The 19,288-nt window shown below is 49.1% G+C and overlaps 1 protein-coding gene across 2 annotated transcripts in view; it reads right to left on the bottom strand.

Moving 5' to 3' along the window:
• The window catches only part of WHRN (whirlin), a 92,547-nt gene extending 74,487 nt beyond the window's left edge, over nucleotides 1-18,060 (bottom strand). For both annotated transcript variants that reach the window (XM_060100814.1, XM_060100815.1), the window contains exon 1: nucleotides 17,420-18,060. In XM_060100814.1, coding sequence (XP_059956797.1) covers nucleotides 17,420-18,040 — 621 coding nt within the window. In that variant the 5' untranslated portion in view covers nucleotides 18,041-18,060. The remainder of the gene's footprint in view (nucleotides 1-17,419) is intronic.
• Between the last annotated feature and the right edge of the window lie 1,228 nt (nucleotides 18,061-19,288).

Below are 19,288 nucleotides of genomic sequence, written 5' to 3'. Positions count from 1 at the left end.
TTGTACTCTTGAACCCTGAGCTGGTCCCAGGTGCAGCCATGGGCACTGGGAAGACCCTCCCCATTAGCCCCACTTGGAGGGAGGAGAGAAATTTGTGTGTGCACTCTCGGCCCCTGTGGCATATTTTAACGTCATGAGACAGTAAAGCCCTAATTAACACTCTGTCTTCAGAGCTCCTTCCTCTGCACCACATTTTTGTCTGTGTTAATTATTACCTCTTACAGGGACCACTAACTGCAACAGCTTTCCAGCCTCCTGTCTCAGCCTTCAAAGTTAGTCTCTTCAGGGTGTCCGGACACCCTTTTAAAATGCAAGTGGACCATTCCCGGCCCTGCCCCAAGCTCTCCTAGTGCCTCTCAGGCCTGCACAGCTGGCCCTGCTGCCCAGCCAGCCTCATCTCCTGCCCTGCCACCTAGCCTTCCTTATAGTATCAAGTGCTCCAAGCTATTTGCATGTGCTGCTCCCTGTCCCTGAAGGTACATATCTCAGCATACTCACTTATATAAGTGATTATTTTATCCACATCTTTCTCAATAGACAGAGAACACAGGAAATTCTTCTGGTTTGGTCACAGATGTATCAACAAATATGAAAGATAGGAGATTGTGGGTGATTCCACATAAAATGAGAGACAATGAAAAATGCAATTGAAATTGCCTTCCTCCTGAAATTGACCTCCTTCCTCTTGAAATTGACTGCCAATGAGTAATTTTACCTCTCCTGAAGTACCAATGAGTTCTCTATAGAATCTAAAAATAATGTATTGGGCTTCCCTGGTGGCGCAGTGGTTGAGAGTCCGCCTGCCGATGCAGGGGACATGGGTTCGTGGCCTGGTCCGGGAAGATCCCACATGCCACGGAGCAGCTGGGCCCGTGAGCCATGGCTGCTGAGCCTGCGTGTCCGGAGCCTGTGCTCCGCAGCGGGAGAGGCCACAACAGTGAGAGGCCCGCGTACTGCAAAAAAAATAAAAATAAAAAAATAAAAATAATGTATTAATTTCTCTTTTTGCCTTGGTTGCTAGGAAGCTCAAAATTCCATTTGAATATGAAATATCATTCCTTTAAAGGCACCACCTCACACACGCTTGTGTGCGTGAACACATGTGCGCATCCATGCGTGTACACACACACACACACACACACACACACAATACACTTTTCAGTATGGTTTCTGATCCCTCTTTCACGTGCCTCTTTCACGATATGCTTTTTTTTTTTTTTTGCGGTACGAGGGCCTCTCACTGTTGTGGCCTCTCCCATTGCGGCGCACAGGCTCCGGACGCGCAGGCTCAGCGGCCATGGCTCACGGGCCCAGCCGCTCCGCGGCATGTGGGATCTTCCCAGACCGGGGCACGAACCCGTGTCCCCTGCATCAGCAGACGGACTCTCAACCACTGCGCCACCAGGGAAGCCCTCACGATATGCTTTTTAGGTTAAGTCACTCAGTTATTTTTGAAGTAGGAAGTAATATTAATTACAAATATATTAACAAATAAGTACATGGGATATGTAGAGTTTAAAGAGGATGTTAAATCACACCAGTCACATAGAAGGTGCTCAGGAAAACAACTGTCAAGTGGATGAATGAATGCTAAAGGACATCTCAAGGATTAGACATCTTCTGTACGCAGTTGGAAGCAGAGATATTTTTCACAGACGTATGAAGCAAAAGTGAAAGGAGAAAGGTAATTAAACCACTGAGGAAATGTGAATACATAGAGATACAGGCCAGGGGAGATGGCAGAGAAGTGATGACTAGTTAAGGAGGGTGTGAATATCTGCATCTTCTTTTCTCCTTTTCAGTTTTCTTAATGATGTTTAAACTTGCCTTTAATTGGGAACTTACTAAGTAGATTTTCAAAAACCAACTGTGCATTCCCCTCATTCTCTTTTCTTTATGAGTTTGACCTTCTCCAAAGGCTCAGTGTGAAGATGCAGAAGGAAACCTTTGCTCCAGTGGTGGGAATGCCAGGATCCCAGAGGCTGGAACAGACACCTGAAATTTCAAAATCCCTGCTCTCCAGTATCTTTGCCCCTAAATGTCTTAGTGAGCTAAGGTTGTGCAAAAAGGAAAAACATGATCTCACACCAGTCAGAATGGCCATCATCAAGAAATCTAGAAACAATAAATGCTGGAGAGGGTGTGGAGAAAAGGGAACACTCTTGCACTGCTGGTGGGAATGTGAATTGGTACAGCCACTATGGAGAACGGTATGGAGGTTCCTTAAAAAACTAAAAATAGAACTACCATATGATCCAGCAATCCCACTACTAGGCATATACCCTGAGAAAACCATAATTCAAAAAGAGACATGTACCAAAATGTTCATTGCAGCTCTATTCACAATAGCCCGGAGCTGGAAACAACCTAAGTGTCCATCATCGGATGAATGGATAAAGAAGATGTGGCACATATATACAATGGAATATTACTCAGCCATAAAAAGAAACGAAACTGAGCTATTTGTAATGAGGTGGATAGACCTAGAGTCTGTCATACAGAGTGAAGTAAGTCAGAAAGAGAAAGACAAATACCGTATGCTAACACATATATATGGAATTAAAAAAAAAATGTCATGAAGAACCTAGGGGTAAAACGGGAATAAAGACACAGACCTACTTAAGAATGGACTTGAGGATATGGGGAGGGGGAAGGGTAAGCTGTGACAAAACGAAAGAGAGGCATGGACATATATACACTACCAAACATAGGGTAGATAGATAGTGGGAAGCAGCCGCAGAGCACAGGGAGATCAGCTCGGTGCTTTGTGACCGCCTGGAGGGGTGGGATGGGGAGGGTGGGAGGGAGGGAGATGCATGAGGGAAGGGATGTGGAAACAGATGTATATGTATGACTGATTCACTTTGTTATAAAGCAGAAACTAATTAAAAAAAAAAAAGGAAAAACATGAAGGATCTAAGAGAGGGAAAAAAATGTTGTCCTTGGCGATAATGCTATGAGAAATTTACAAGATAGTGACAGAGTGACCCTCCCTTTGCAAAACAATTCACAAGATGAGGACAGAGCATTCCAGAAAGATATTGATTCCTTTTTAATGCAATTCTTCAATTATCCACTAAGCCTGGCTTTTAGTCTCTTATAATTTAAGTAAATTACTTTACAAATGTTCTTTTAAATTTTGTCTCTTTTTTCTTTTCTTTTTTCCTTTAAGAAGGAACTAACAAGATTCTAGGAGTCATAAATATAATCACCAGATGCGCCTCGATGGGTTTGCAATGGACTGCTTTGCTGTCTAGGATCAATGTCCATAGCACATCCATCCATCAGGAAAATCAGTTTATATCAGTATCATTTTCTCAGTGCACGAGTGGATACATGGATGGAGAGTATTCTCCTTGCTGACTCTCTACACTCCTATCCGTCATCACTTTCTGTGCATTCTCCGTTAACACGGGGATGGGCTTCCAATTTAATTCACACTTAGACTGAAGAATCTGAATTCAAGGTGGATGAATCAACCACCTCCTAACAATCTACCCAGGAGATATGATAAAGAAAAAGGCTGATAGATTTGATGACATGGAGATGTCAAATTCTTGTGATTCAATGGGCAAAGAACATCAAAAAGTTATACACCAAATAAATGTTTTATATAATATATGTATTATATATCTATATATGTATATACTATATGATATATTCTATACACCATGTATATGTATATACAGCTATACAAACAATAAACATGCAAAGCAGTTCAACTTCACTGTTTAAATTATGCAAATCAGAGTAGGATACATTTTGTCGATCAGATTGGCAAAAATGGAAAAGAAATACAATATCCAGTGTTGGCAAGGCTGGGGAAAAATGAGGCGTCTCATACACTGCTAATGTTGGGCGGAGGGACTGTAATAAAAACAAACTCTTTCCCAAGAGCACTTTGGCAACATCTACCCAAGCCTTAAAAATCTGCCTATCCCCTGAGCCAATGCCACCTCTAGAGAGACAGACCAAAGAATTATTAGAGATGTGCTTAAAGATTAATGTGCAAAGGGCTTCCCTGGTGGCGCAGTGGTTGAGAGTCCGCCTGCCAATGCAGGGGACACGGGTTTGTGCCCCGGTCTGGGAAGATCCCACATGCCGTGGAGCGGCTGGGCCCGTGAGCCATGGCCGCTGAGCCTGTGCATCCGGAGCCTGTGCTCCGCAATGGAAGAGGCCACAACAGTGAGAGGCCGGCGTACAGGAAAAAAAAAAAAAAAAAAAAAGAAGATTAATGTGCAGGGATGTTTAAAGCAGAAATATGGATAATGTTTTTTTAAAAAACAGTCCAACAAGAAGAAATTAGTTAAATAAACCATGAACCCCTTTGCTATATTATGCAATCATTAAAAATCATTTTCGAGAAACATTTATCAAAGTGGGAAAACAGTCCTGATACATTGTCTGGCGAAAGAGGCAGGATCCATAACTATGTTCAGAGTGGCAGTTTTATAGAGGGTTCCCCGTGCAAACCTACACACATAGGCACACAGGGAACTGAACAGACAGGAATCAAATTGTCCACAGTGACTGTTTCTGGGTGGCGGGGATTATCAAGATCTGGGGGTATTTTTCCTTTGTGTTTTTCTGGGGTTTCTAAGTTTTCTAAATTGAACCCGTATCTCTTAGGTCACACACACACACACACAGAGTTTATTTTGAAAAGCCCAAACAGACTGCTCTACTCATGTTTCCTATGATCCGAACAAAACGGTCTTCGATTTACCCAGTTTGCAATGACCACCAGTTTTTTGTTTTTTTTTTTTTTGCGGTACGCGGGCCTCTCACTGTTGTGGCCTCTCCCATTGCGGAGCACAGCCTCCGGACGCGCAGGCTCAGCGGCCATGGCTCACGGGCCCAGCCGCTCCGTGGCATGTGGGATCTTCCCGGACCGGGGCACGAACCCGTGTCCCTCACATTGGCAGGCGGACTCTCAACCACTACGCCACCAGGGAAGCCCCAGCCACCAGTCTTTTACACAAGGCCGAGGAGACTCTGTCCTCATCCTGCCCAGATGGCAGACAGCAAGACAGATTCAAGCCTCCACCATCCAGTGAGATGATTTCGTAAGCTAAAGGTTTATCCTAGTGGGGGTTGAGTTGAGGTCACAGTTATCTAGTTAGGGGATTTCCACAGACTGCACAAAAGAAAATCCTGACAAAGGTCAGGGCACGGTGAGAGAGATAAGAGAGGGGGACAAGGAAAGGAGGCAAGGAGTGCCCACTGCCACCTCTGTACCTAAGGTTTAGTCAATGACACGCATAGAGCTTTCCCAGGAAGGGGCAGGGCGGCCGTGGCCTGGGTTGTTTGGGTCCTCATGGCTTTTCCTGCCAAATGGAAAAAAATGGGGAAGAAGTGTACATTTAACTAAACCCCAGGTCTGGCCAGCACCGTGGCTTACACCCCGCTTCTCAGAAGCTGTCGAGAGCAGTGGCCAAGAGCAATGCTTTGGAGGCAGAAAGACCTGGGTTCAAATCGGGTCCTGTGACCTCCCATCTGTGTGCAGGTGACTGGTCACTTCCTCTCCCAGATGCTCAGTTTCCTCTCCCCGGGGGCTGTGTGAAGAGTCGGTGTGTGAAGCCCGAGCAGAGTTCCTGGTGGCACACAGAAGACCCTCCATGTGGCCATATTTATGAGTGTGCTCAGTATTGTAGGCTTATAAGCATCTTGCGTGTTACGTATTTTATACAAAGTAGAACATCACCTGGTAGGAAAACAGACCCAACACAGTGGAGTGAACATAGTGGGTAATCATTCAATGTTCAAATTAATAGATGTGCCCAGTGCTTCAATACATTACCTGTGGCATGCCATCAATATCCCTATTTTAGAGATGAGGAAATGGAACAGAGAAGTTAAGTAACTTGCTTGCCATTTGACTATTATTCCCATCACAATTTTATTGAAGAGGAATCTAAGAATCAGAGAGGTTAAGAAGCTTGTTCAAGGCCCTACAGTACAAAGTGGCAAAGCTGGGCTTCAAACCCAGAGCGTCTGGCTCTAGAGCCCAGGTTCAAGCACAGAAGGACGTTGCCTCTTTCCGGTGCTGGGGTGATGGATACATTCCCTCAAGTCAACAAAATCTGGGTTTAACTCCTGACTCTGCCGCTTTCCATCTTTGTGACAACAGGCAAGGGACAAATTCTTTGTAGTTTTGCAAAACGAAGCAAATAAACGTGGTCCCTACCTGACAGGGCTGTCGTGATGTTTAAGTGAATTTATATATACAAAGGTTATTACTGTTCACAGAGCAACACAAGAAAACACTAGGAAGTATATACCCTGTGTCACAACAGAGTGAAGGAGGCCACTACCCGGAGGAAGGGGAGGGGAGAAGGGAAGGTTTCTCGCGGATGGGGCAGCTGCATGCGGGCGGCAGGACAGCTGGGAGGATGCACTGGGGCCGTGGATGTCAACGGGTAGAGAGAAACAAAGCCTTGTTTCAGAGGAGGGCGTGCTGCTTGTCTGGCCAACTGTGAACTGCACTTGGGAACAGCCAGAGAAAAGGACTGTCTGTGGGTAAAAAGGGATCGGATCACGGGCAGCCCGAACATCAGGATGAGGGGCTCGGCCTCTGCCCCGTGGTCTCCCAGCTCCGGTGCGGGGCACTAGGCACGGCATGGCTGGATCAGACCCAAGTTTAGAAAGTTCACCCTGCTTCCAGGGTGCAGAATGGACTGGGCAGCAGGTGAGCAAGATGGGAGACAGCGAGGAGGCCTCTGAGGTTTGGGAGTGGCGATGGCGGGGGCGGAGTGAGACCTCACTGGGACCCGCTGGGGAGAGGTCGGTCCCAGAGAGTCTAACCCTGCCAGCGCTGGTGCAATCCCCAACGGGGACCATGGAGAAGAGGAACAGGTCAAGTTACTAACTTGGGAAATGTCTGCGATTTGCACGTGAGTGGAGAGGTGCCATCAGAGGGTCAGAGATGAGCCAGGGCTTCCAGGGCAAATAAAGCTGTCGTTAATACTAGAGAAGAGCTGAAACTATAAATACAAATAAATAAATAAACTAAAGGGAGGACAGGAGCTTCCCTGGTGGCTCAGTGGTTGAGGGTCCGCCTGCCGATGCAGGGGACGCGGGTTCGTGCCCCGGTCCGGGAAGATCCCACATGCCGCGCAGCGGCTGGGCCCGTGGACCACGGCCGCTGAGCCTGTGCGTCCGGAGCCTGTGCTCCGCAACAGGAGAGGCCACAACAGTGAGGGGCCCACGTACCGCAAAAAAATAATAATAGTAATAAAAATTTTTAAAAATAAAGGGAGGACAGATCGTGTTCAGAGACCACACTGCTAGGAGATGGGTGAAGAGACAGACATTTGGGAGAAGAGGGGAAGGAATCGGTGGGCGATTCTGAACAGCCTGACCTGCCCAGCAGACTTAAAAATCTCAGGATTTGGAAGGACTCTTGGAAGGGGGGAGAGGGTTCAGGAGAGTTGGGGAAAATCTGGGAGAGGTTTGGGGAACCCAAGAAGAAAGAAGAGGGAGGCGGAAGAGAGATGAAGAAAAGCATAAAGGTCATGCTGGGTCCAGACACACCAAAGGACACCACACCCTCCATCTGGGGCCAGGAGGATGGAAATGGCAGAAGGAAAACCCCTCCCCGAGGACTCCTGAGCGCAGCTTCCCTGCCTACATGGGAGGTTAACTTCTGATAGCTGGACCACTTTTCTATTCTTTTCTTAATCAGAAACCTCTAATGAAGCCTAGAACACCATTGCAGAAGTGGTTCAAGTAAATTACAGGTTTTTTTTTTTAAAGTGCGGATGCCCATGTTGTCAAATCACCACTTTCACCTGCATTAATTGCTTAAATGGGTTCTGGAAACAGCTAACTCTTCTGCCTCCTCATCAGGGCCCCTGGGGCACCCAACAGGGAAGGATGCTGGGGAACAAATTTGGGCATGCAGCTGATCGGGGGACAAGGCTGTCACAAGCTGGCCTCTGGGCCATGCATCTATCTTGCCTCCCGACATTTTTAAGGGAGGTCGGGGCATACAATTCCACTCAATCCCTGGGCTTAATTACTGCTGTAAAATGAAAATGCAGATGCCAACATCCAGATAGGAGCAATTACATTTTTAAAGAAACTCTGTCTATGTGGGAATATTGATTACATTTAGTAAATGACTGTGCAATTCAAACATCTACAATGGATCACGAAAGCCCCAAGTTCCAGAGTTTTCTTCCAAATACATTTTTTCTTTGTTTTTCAACAGGCACAACGGAAAACTTTCAAAGCCAAGCAAATTCAGTCGATAGCAGTTTTCATTTCAATCCTTTCAGTGCGACCTCTACATCCTTATTTCTCAAACTTTTGATGCACAACTGCGTCAGTGACCTGTTTGTAAGGACAGGGAACCAGGCTCACCAGTGTGGGAGTCTGAGTCACAGAGAGGCAAAGGGAGTTGCTCAAGGTCACAGCCAAGTACACTGTCAGATGAACCCAGGTCCATCTCCAAAAGTTACCTCTTGGGTACAGACCTCCCTTCCCTTGATTTTCCAATATATCAGCTGACCTTGCACATCCGGAATTGTGCTCCGAAACAGCTAAGGATGGGGACAGGCTCGATCCACCTTTCTGATCAAGTCTTTATGTGGATATAAATGGGGGTGGGCTGGGGGGAAGGGGTGGAATCCAAAAGAAAGATGTGCTTCCCAAACCTCAGAGTGGTTAAGACTTGTCTGGGGCGGGGGGGGGGGCTTGTTAATTTGTGAATCACCACTTTTAAGGCCCCAACACCTGGGTGTCTGGAAACACACTTTTGATGTCACTTTACTATGTTCTTCCCTGTAGCCTGCAGCTTAAAAGTACTATAGAGAGGACAGCTTGGGACTTGTTTATGGGAGGCTGCTCTATGTGCTTTGCATTCGAAGTTGAGAGGATGCTGATATTATGAAAACTCAGGTAGAAAGGAAAAATCACTATGAAACTGGCTGCCAGCTGAAGGAGTACCACAGCCAATTTAGCAGAAGGAACACAAATTCTCAAAGGGGGACGGAGGCAAAGGGGCTGGGACTGGAAAAGAAGAAAAAAAACCATTTATGCATTCTCAGATAAAGCAGCTTTGAAACATACATGTGATTAGTAGGAACTTGCCCTTCACCTGAAATGCTGAGGTTTCTTGAAACCTGAAGTGTTTCTTTTTTTTTTTTAATAATAAAAAGCCAGAAGATATAGAAGATATATCTCACTCGAAAATGGTTCATTGATTGCTTTAGAATGCATAAATGATTCTATTTTGGAATCTAGACACAGTCAGGCTGTGGAAATAACCCACTTCTGGGAATGTGATTTTTAAATTAAAAGCAAAGTGATAAATGAAATAACTGAAGGGGTCTCTTAGGGTCAATTTGGGCTGCAGACATTGGAAAAAGCTATTGCCCAGGGCTTCCCTGGTGGCGCAGTGGTTAGGAATCCGCCTGCCAGTGCAGGGGACACGGGTTCCAGCCCTGGTCCGGGAAGATCCCACATGCCGTGGAGCAACTAAGCCCGTGCGCCACAAGTACTGAGCCTGTGCTCCAGAGCCCGCAAGCCACAACTACTGAGCCCACGTGCCACAACTACTGAAGCCCGTGTGCCTAGAGCCTGTGCTCCATAACAGAAGCCTGAGCACCACAACGAAGAGCAGCCCCCACTCACAACTAGAGAAAGCCTGCCTGCAGCAACGAAGACCCAACGCAGCCAAAAATAAAAAGTAAATAAATTTATTTTAAAAAAAAAGAAAAAAAGAGTTATTGCCCACCGTCACAGACCACACTTTTTTTTAAGGTCTTTCACTTAAATGGTATTAGAGGGTTTCCTATTCAGTAGGTTTTCATACCTATTAACTCATTTGATCTCTAGAGCCATCCTGGGAAGGAGGCAAGTGGGAGGTAGCTCTGCCCATTTCACAGTTCTGAAGCTGAGGTTCAGAGATGTCACGTGATCTGCCCACAGCCACACAACTAGCTTCCTGGTACAGCATACAGTAGAGCCTATGGCTTTCCTTGATTTTTCTATCCAGCACCCAGTACACTGCAACCCACAGACTTTCTTAAGCAATCACACTCAAGAACCAAGGAATCCTGAAGTCACCAGCATTGTATTGGGAGTAAGATCATTCCATTCATTCAGCAAATATTTATTTATTAAAACACCTACTGTGGGCCAGGCACCGTGGAGGTGCTGGGGGTGTGTCAGTGAGTAATGCAGGTCAAATTTCAGTTCTCATGGAGCTTACTCGAAGTGGGGAAGGCAGATGATAAACAGTAAAATGTCCTTCTGGTAGTGACAAGTGTGCTGAAGGAAATTAAAGCAGGGTACAAGGATGGAGGAGTTGGGGGGTGGGGGCGACGCTGCTTTGGAGAGGGTGGCAGGGATGCACATGCATGCAGATGTCACGGCACTTAAAACACTTGGTGGGACCTCCCTGGTGGCGCAGTGGTTGGGAATCCGCCTGCCAACGCAGGGGACACGGGTTCAATCCTTGGTCCAGGAAGATCCCATATGCTGCGGAGCAACTAAGCCTGCGAGCCACAACTACTGAGCCCGTGCACCACAACTACTGAAGCTCGTGCGCCCAGAGCCCATGCTACACAACACGAGAAGCCACTGCAATGAGAAGCCCGGGCACCACAACGAAGAGTAGCCCCCGCTCGCTGCAACTAGAGAAAGCCTGCACGCAGCAACGAAGACCCAATGCAGCCATAAATAAATAAATAATATAAAAAAAACAACAACACTTGGTGACCTGTGGCCATGGATGGATCCAAGTCCCCCTCATGACTCCCTGAGGGCACGGGCTGTATACTGGTCATCTCTGATTTCCAAGTACAAGCCACAGGCCTGGGTGTGGTAAGTGCTGCTTAGAGCACCAGTGGACAAACGGCTCTGCCTGATGACGGGCTGGACTAAAACATGTCACTTTCTCTCGACATGTAAGCATCAGACTCCCCACTTAGTAAAATGAAGCCTTTGGATAGTTTTGTTTTTGTTTTTGCGGTACGCGGGCCTCTCACTGTTGTGGCCTCTCCCGTTGCGGAGCACAGGCTCCGGACGCGCAGGCTCAGCGGCCATGGCTCACGGGCCCAGCCGCTCTGCGGCATGTGGGATCTTCACGGACCGGGGCACAAACCCAAGTCCCCTGCATAGGCAGGCGGACTCTCAACCACTGCGCCACCAGGGAAGCCCCTTTGGATAGTTTTTAAAAGACCCCCTGAATGTCAGGCACAAAATGTGCCATCTGCTTGCCGTCCAGCAGCGGGCTGGCATTGCCGTCCAGAAGGACGGGTACATAACCCTAGGGCTGGGTTCCAGGCGGGGAGGTAAGGCAAAAGGGCTACTTAACTCCTAATCCCAATGGTGACCCTGGGCTAGTCCATTTCACCTCCTTGGGCACAACCCTCCTGACCTCCCTGCCTTCCCTGGGGCGGGGAGAAGGCACCCAGCGTACAGCAGACACACACTAAGTCAGCCTCCTCTCTTCCCGGTGGTGCTCCGGAAAGCAAGGTTAAGACACAAGTGCACCGACCCCATGGTGCTGATGAGGTGTTGCCTCCTGCAGCTGATGCCCCGAGTGCATGGGAAGCAAATGCAGAGGCTGATTCTTGCTCTTTGCACCCTTTCCACCTGCCCTGCTGTAAAAGTAAAATGGAAATGTCTGCAGCACAGGAACCTGGAAAAGGCGGCCCCCGCCCTGGGGCGCAATTAGAAGTCTGTGTGAGCTCAACATTAACATCAGATTCTGGCTTGGGGGTTTTTAAAAAAAAGAAAAAAGGAAGAAATAGAATCGGTTTTGAAAGATTTGTACTGCAGCCTGCAGCTACCTCTAGCCATGAAATGTCATTCCTTCTAATCAGATTCTCTGGTCCTTGCTGGGCACTAGTCCGGGGTCCCTGAGCCGTGGAGACCAAACACTGCCCTTCCAGGTCATCAAAGAACCTTGTTGGAACGCCAGTTGGAGCCTAATCCCCAGGAACGCCTGCTTTAGTGCAAAGCCCTTTGAAGGTGGGGGTGGGATTATGACTTGGGAGGAGATGCACATGTGCAGCAAGCACGAGCCGACAGACAGGCAAGGGGCTGCGTGCACTTGACAGGTGTGTACAGACTGGGTGTCTCGTGGCTGAAAGCAGGCGGAGGTGGGAAGCAGCACCGCACACAAAATCCAATTGGTCGGGGGTTAAAGGATCATACTTATCTTTGTAGCTCCATCTAAATGATGAATCTACAGCAGGTAATAAACAACTGGGTTTGTCGGGAGGGGGAAGGGGAAAAACAAGAAGCTAGTGCTGGAGTGATTCTACATCTCTTTCCCATCCAGCTTAAAGTCAGGAGGCAGGAATCTTCTACTATAAAAATATCAATCCTGAAAAAAACAAATAAAGGCATTCTCTTCCAGAAATGTTTCTTTGATTTGAACCGTAAATAACCAGTTGAAAGGCACCATCATTTTCTAAAACCTCGAGGATCTGCTTGAACCAAATAAATACACAAGACTAAATTAAAGAAATGCACCCTCTCAAGGTACCGCATCACGCTCTGGGCCCAGCAACCAAACATCTATTCAGTAATGGTTTTATTAATAGTGAGCTTTCAACATGTCATTACTGGCAGGACTCAGAGGACCCAAGAATTCGTGCAGAGCCAGAGGAAAGCCTGTGTGTCCCCACGAACACATTACCCATGGTTTCCAAATTGGAAGACAGGAATGAGGGGAGGAGGAGCTGCGTTTCAGACACCAAGTTGGAAGTGCTAATAATTTGTAATGGCTTCAGCCAACCATGTACAATGGGAAGATGAAAAATGTGTCATTTAGAATGTGCCAGACCAAATACAATAACTTATATTAATACAGACAGATCCTTCCCGAGTTCTTATGCAAAGGAAGGGAGGGTGTGATAACTCTAATTAAATGAAAGGGCCAGCCACTGTTTTAAACTTCTGGAACGCTTCAAATTCTAATATGCTCCTTGGATGTACCTGGGGGGATTCAGAGACTGTAATGAAGCCGTTTAATTTTTATCGAGATGAAACACACGCATCCATACACACACATCCCGGCGGCACGTGGATACCCCGCATTCTGCTACCGGAACAATCAGGGACTCAGAAAGCAAGTGGGTGAGTGAATTTGATTTTGAATGCTCCCAGGGTGGTGCTGGGCATGCCACAGTCCTGTTGTCGTTTTCTCATTTACTCTGGAATGGCACAAGGGTTAGTGTTCTTGGGTTGAGGGACAGCAGTCAAGTTCTCGTCAGCACAGTGTGTAAGCCACCAATTTCTTGATCTGGTAGGAGGCTACCCAAGAGTGCCAAGATTCTTATCCCCCAATCGTTAGCCAACTTTCTTTACTCTGTGATAAACGAGATCAATTCCAAAAGAACAAGAAAACACCGGATTAGACATTCTAAACGCCTCTGTGTAGTACATACTGAGCAAATCACAGACTGTCTGAACTGGAAGGGACCTTGGGCAGCCCTGGCTCACCCACCCTAGGACCCGTGGAGAGTCAGTGACTGGCCCAAGGTCACACAACAAATGTGCAGCAGAGTCCAACACCCCTGGCCTGTGGACTTCTTGGCCAATTTATCAAGCATTTTTGGCTGAAAATCTTTGAAAGATCTACTTTTTTATTATTATTAGCTTGGCTCCTGTTTGTTCAAGATAGACTTTTCAAAAAATCAAACGTTTCAGCATAATTGCAAATAGTAAATGGCTTGCCTTATCCACACCTGTCCCCGCTGATTTAGCAAATAGGCTTCAAGAGAGGCATGGGAGCCCCACCAGACAGGATAAAATCCTCACTGAACTTGCCCTAACAATGGATACTTGATTTGTCAGAAGAGAATTGGAAGAACCCTTGTATACTCAATCTCCTCTGTTCACTGAGAGGAGGTGACCCTCTCTGATTCATCAACTCTTAAGGAATTTGATTCCTAAAATTTAATTTTCTTTATACACACACACACACACACACACACACACACAATTAATCTCTCCTTTGAGAAGCTCAGAGGATCTTTCCCCACTTTCTACCTGCAGAGGAAAAATAAAGATTTCAAGATTGAAAACATATCTCCTCAATACCCAAAACATGGAAACAACCTAAGTGTCTACTGACAGATGAAGGGAGAAAGTAAAGGTGGCATATATTTATATACAATGGAATATTATTCAGCCATTTAAAAAAGGAAATCTTGGGCTTCCCCGGTGGCGCAGTGGTTGAGAGTCCGCCTGCCGACGTAAGGGACACCGGTTCGTGCCCCGCTCCGGGAAGATCCCACATGCCGCGGAGCAGCTGGGCCCGTGAGCCATGGCCGCTGAGCGTGCGCGGCCAGAGCCTGTGCTCCGCAACGGGAGAGGCCACAACAGTGAGAGGCCCGCGTACTGCAAAAACAAAAATAATAATAAAAAAATAAAAATAAAATAAAAAAGGAAATCTTGCCATTGGTGACAACACAGATGAACCTGGAGGCCATTATACTAAATAAAATAAGCCAGACACAGAAGGACAAATACTGTATGATCTCACTTATAAGTGGAATCTAAAAACGTTCATCTCATGAAAGTAGAGAGTAGCACAGTGGTTGCCAGGGTTTGGGGGTGGGGGAAAGGGGAGATATTGGTAAAAATTCCAGTTATAAGATGAGTAGGTTCTAAGGATCTAATGCACAGCACGGTGACTACAGTTAATAATTCTGAACTGTATTCTTAAAATTTGCTAAGCGAGTACATCTTAAGTGTTCTTATCATGAAAATAAAGTAACTGTGAAGTGATGGATATCTGAATTAGCTTAACTGTGGTAATCATTTTGCGATATAAAGGTGTATCAAATATCCCATTGTATACCTTAAATACATACAATTTTTACTTGCCAGCTATACTTCAATAAAACTGTGGGAGGAAGCAAAAGATAAACAAATGAAGTAAACAAACAAAATTGAAGAAGAAGAAAACAGAAAACACATCTCCTACTAAATGCAACGTGATATTCTGCAACAGAAGGACAGAAGCAGAAACACTGGTGCCGTTTGAATAAAATCTGAAGTTAAAATCCCTGCACTGTAGCTTATAAAGAGGGGCTGGAAGTGCAGAAATCCCGGTTAAGGGCAGTTTGTACCTCATAGAGAAGCTGGGGCCTCTTTGGGCTTTCAGTTAAGGGACTTAACACCTTTAACTTTGTGGAAATGTGTCAACAGCTGCAAGTGTTCTAAACTGTCCCTGAAACTCCCGCCCATCCTGCAAGCCCAGGCCCTCCTGAGGCCTCAGAGATGAGGTTCCGCCTCCTCCGTTTTAAATTCCATCCATGGAAAGTCCGTCCCCCTTTCTCCCCGGAGTTAAGGTGACACACAGCAGCACTCGTTTGCCTGTTGCTTCTGGAGGGTCCAAAGGGGTGTGTTCCAGGCTGGTTATGTGTCTGGCATTGGCCGGAAGGAAGAGGGTCACCCGAGAGGCAAGTGTTCCCCCAGCCTGCTCAGGAAAAGTGACAGGGGTGAGGCCTGCCCGGATCGCACTGGCTCTCACCCATCCAAGGGCAGTTCTCTCCTATCAACACCACCCCGCCCCGCGCCCCCCGAGCAAGGGCAGTTCGGGAGCTTCAAAAGCTATTCCAACAGAGTTCAGGTCTGACTCTGGAAGCAACAGGAGTAAACACAGGAGCGAAGGCCTGGTGCTATTCTGAGTCACCGGGTAGCAGCACCTCGGTGTAGTCGGGGGACATTCAGGGAGAAGATGCCTCTGAGCGCCATCAACGAGATGGGGGAGGGCCAAACGGAAACTCACAACTGAGCAGCTCCAGCCTTAGAGGTGCCGCAGAGTCTGGGGTGGGAACTGAAGGGAGGCTCAGTGTTTTGAAAGTCCACGTTACCTGAGGCCTTTCCCAAGTTTATCACCTTGTGATGATTAAGCTACCTGAGTCCTTTTAAACGGCCACTAAAATTGAATCCATGTTTATAAATGACCATTTGGATCAAGTATCTTTCAAGTATAAATGGCTCATCTGAGAACTCCAGACTTTTTAGTCAAAGGCTAATGGACTATTTCTTTATAAATAGGTGGAATGTCAGATAACAGGAAGAGATTGGCTTGGGGGAGGAGACAGAGAGGACGATGCCCGGAAACCCACAAGGAGCTTTGTCCGCTGCACCCCTGAACAATATAAACTCATCCGTCTTTTTTCAGAAGCAGTGTAGAAGTTTCTAAAATCCTCAGGGGCCTCCCTGAGGGGCAGACAGATCAGGAAGCAAATGAGGGAAGCCAAGGTCAGGGGATGGTCATGCCCCAGGTGAACAGTCAGGAAGTGGGTTCAAGATGCACCTGGCCACAGGTCATTAACAGACACAGGAAGTAGCCTGGGGACCTCTGCTGCCTAAGCGTTCCCCAGCAGCCTGCAGGCCCTCCGCTGGAGTCCAAAACACCTGCATAGAGGGGACCCGAGGCAGGGACTGAGTGGTGGGGTGGTGAGAAGCTGGGTCACAGGCAGCCCCAATCTCCTGGGAAGCATTTTCCCTGCAGAAGCAGATTGTGTCACTGTTCCTTTTCCCCAGAACCCTTCACTTCTTGCACACAAAGGTGGTGGTGGTGGTGGTGGTGGTGTGTGTGTGTGTGTACCCCTGCAAGGGATCCCTGAATCCACACATAAACCAAACGCTCTCCACCTCATACTCCAGTTGATCTGCAATAGCCCTGGGCACGAGATCAGCAAACATGTACATTCCTTTAAACAGCATGATTAAATCCCTAAGAGCTAGTTGTCAGGAGGTTATTTTTCTCAATTAACAGACACAAAAAGCACAACTACTCTCAAGGGGGGGGGATTTATTCTTGACATTCAGGCAGAGGCCTCCTTCCCAACAAGGTTAGAGACACTTACAGTCCAAGTGAGAACCAGAGGTTATGAGGGGGCAAGTGACGTGTCCCGAGATACATGGCCTGGTTCAATAAACAGCAGGGTCAGGCCAGAACTCTGTGGGTCACCAGACCAGCCTCCCTGGACCACTCTGACGCTAACACAACTTTCTTTCAGGGGCAAAAGCCTAGAGAATAATGAGAATAACAACAGCAGAAGGGGAGGTCACCCACTGATAACTAACTATATGCCAAGCAGAGACCTTATCTCTCTTAATGCTCATAAGAACCCACAGCCCCTTTCGCACTTTGTAATCACACATTTGCCTAAGTATTTGATAATGCTTGTCTCCCAACACTAGCCTTTATGCCCCATGAAGGCAGGGTCCGTGTCCGTTTTGCCCATCACTATATCCCAAGTGCCTGGCATCTATTTGCTCAAAAAACTAGATGTTCCTGTTTTAAAGAAATACTTTTAAGAAAAACGGGACCCAGAAAGGTCAAGCGATTTGCCTAAGGACACACAGCATGGACTTAATGCCAATATGAGGAGTTTCGCCACTCTGCCCCGTACTCACCCCCAAACCAGAGCCCTACCTTGACGGCCTCAGAGTGGGTCACCCGGGCCAGGGATTTGTCGTTGACACGCAGAATCTGGTCCCCGACTCGCAGCCCTTCCTTCTCTGCCAGAGAGCCTGGCTCCACCAGCGACACATAGATGCCCACGCCATGCTCCGAGCCCCCGCGGATGCTGAAGCCCAAGCCCTCGTGGGCCTTGGCGCGCCGCAGGCTCACTAGGCGCACCTCCCCGGGCCCCGCGCCGTCGGGGCCGCCCCAGGTGGGTTGCCTGTAGGAGGAGGTGGCGGGCAGGTAGAGACCCTCGGCAGTGTATTGGTCGAAGAGCAGCTGGTCGGAGCGCGGGATGACCAGCCGCAGCATGGGCAGCAGACGCCGCTTGACCGGGCTGTCCAGCAGCACGCGCAGGGTGCGCACCAGGTCGAAGACGTTGCGGCGCGCGTGGTAGGCGTTCAGACAGTGCGTGAACTGCTCCCGCTCCGCCTCGCTCAGCAGCGCCGTCAGCGCCTGGTGCAGCTGGCGCACGTTGGCAGACAGCAGTCGCAGCCCCGCGCCCCCGCCGCCGCCGCCCGCCCCGGCCGCGGAGCCCAGCGAGCCGGTGGAGGACGAGCTCACCGACAGGCCGTCCAGCTGCGCGTTCATCTCCCCGCCGAGGGCCGGGCGGACTCGGGGCGCGCGGTGGGGCAGCCGCTGCACTCGCTGGCACTGGCGCGACAGCTGGATCCCCGGGAGCGCGGAGATCGCAGCCGGAGTCTGGGTTTGGGAGCTGGGGGGACGCCGAGACAGGGGCTGGATCCGGGGAGACGCAGAGACGGCTGCCGGAGTCTGGGCTTGGGCGGGGCGGGCTGTGGGCACGGAAACAGTGCCAGAATCCTGGGGGTATCGCGGAGACCAGTGCTAGAGTCCCGGGCGCGCGAAGACGGAGGGGGTCGCGAAACTGGAGTCCTCGGGGCGCAGAGACGGAGGCTGGAGTCCAGAGGACGCGGAGACGGCGGCGGGGTCCGAAGGGACGAGGAGTTGGCGGCTGGAGCCCGGAGGTCGCGGCTACTGCGGCTGGAGTCCGGGGGGACGCGGAGAGAGCAGCTACATTCTGGAGGGCACAGAGACGACGGGTGGCTGCAGTGGGGTGGGGGGGTGCCCAGCAAAGCTGACCGCCCCGTCACACCATGCCCGGGGCTCCCCCAGCCGGGCCGCCCGTTCCTCTCGGGCTGGGGGACCCCAAAGTCATAAGTTGGGGGGGGCGCTCTAGTCCTAGAGCCCCCCGAATCGCAGCTGATGGAGCCGCACGGGCGTCCGGCAGGGGGTGCGGGGCATGTCCGGGGCAGCCCTGGGAGGCAGCAGCCCGGGAACCCCTGCGCCCCCCGAACCACCCGCGCGCAGACGGAGCCGCGCGCGGCCGCGAGCCGGGAGTTTGAGAACTGTTGAGCAGCCCGGGGCCGATCTTCCAGCGAGTTCCGACGCCGTCGCTCTAGCCAGCCCAGTCTTGGCCACGCCCCCTTGCCCCTCCCCCGCCCCTCCCCCGCCCCCCCCGCGGGCTCTTCAGGAAATGACGTCCGGCTTCGCGCCTGGCGGTTGCCTGGAGACGGGGTGAAACAGTCCAACCCCAGAGAAGAAAGGGGTGAAAGTGGGGGTAGGGGTGGGAGGATAATGCGAGTCCCCCGACTTCTCCAGCCGCGGGCCGGGGGACTGGACCTCAAAAACTGTGCTTTTCCGCGATCGAAGCCTGTTCGTCAGGATCGCTTTGGTGCAACTAGCCAGCTAGCTAATTCACAACTCGGGGCGGGGGGCGGGGAATAACCAACTTTTTGACCCTAAAATACTAAATGCTTCAGGCTCAATTTTCACCTTGAAAGCTCGCGGTCCCTTTTTGCACACACTAACATTCAAGTT

The sequence above is a fragment of the Mesoplodon densirostris genome, chromosome 6, assembly GCF_025265405.1.
Source record: "Mesoplodon densirostris isolate mMesDen1 chromosome 6, mMesDen1 primary haplotype, whole genome shotgun sequence".
NCBI lineage: Eukaryota > Metazoa > Chordata > Mammalia > Artiodactyla > Ziphiidae > Mesoplodon > Mesoplodon densirostris.
Note: the sequence above shows the minus strand (reverse complement) of the source record. Positions and strands in the feature narration are given on the sequence as shown.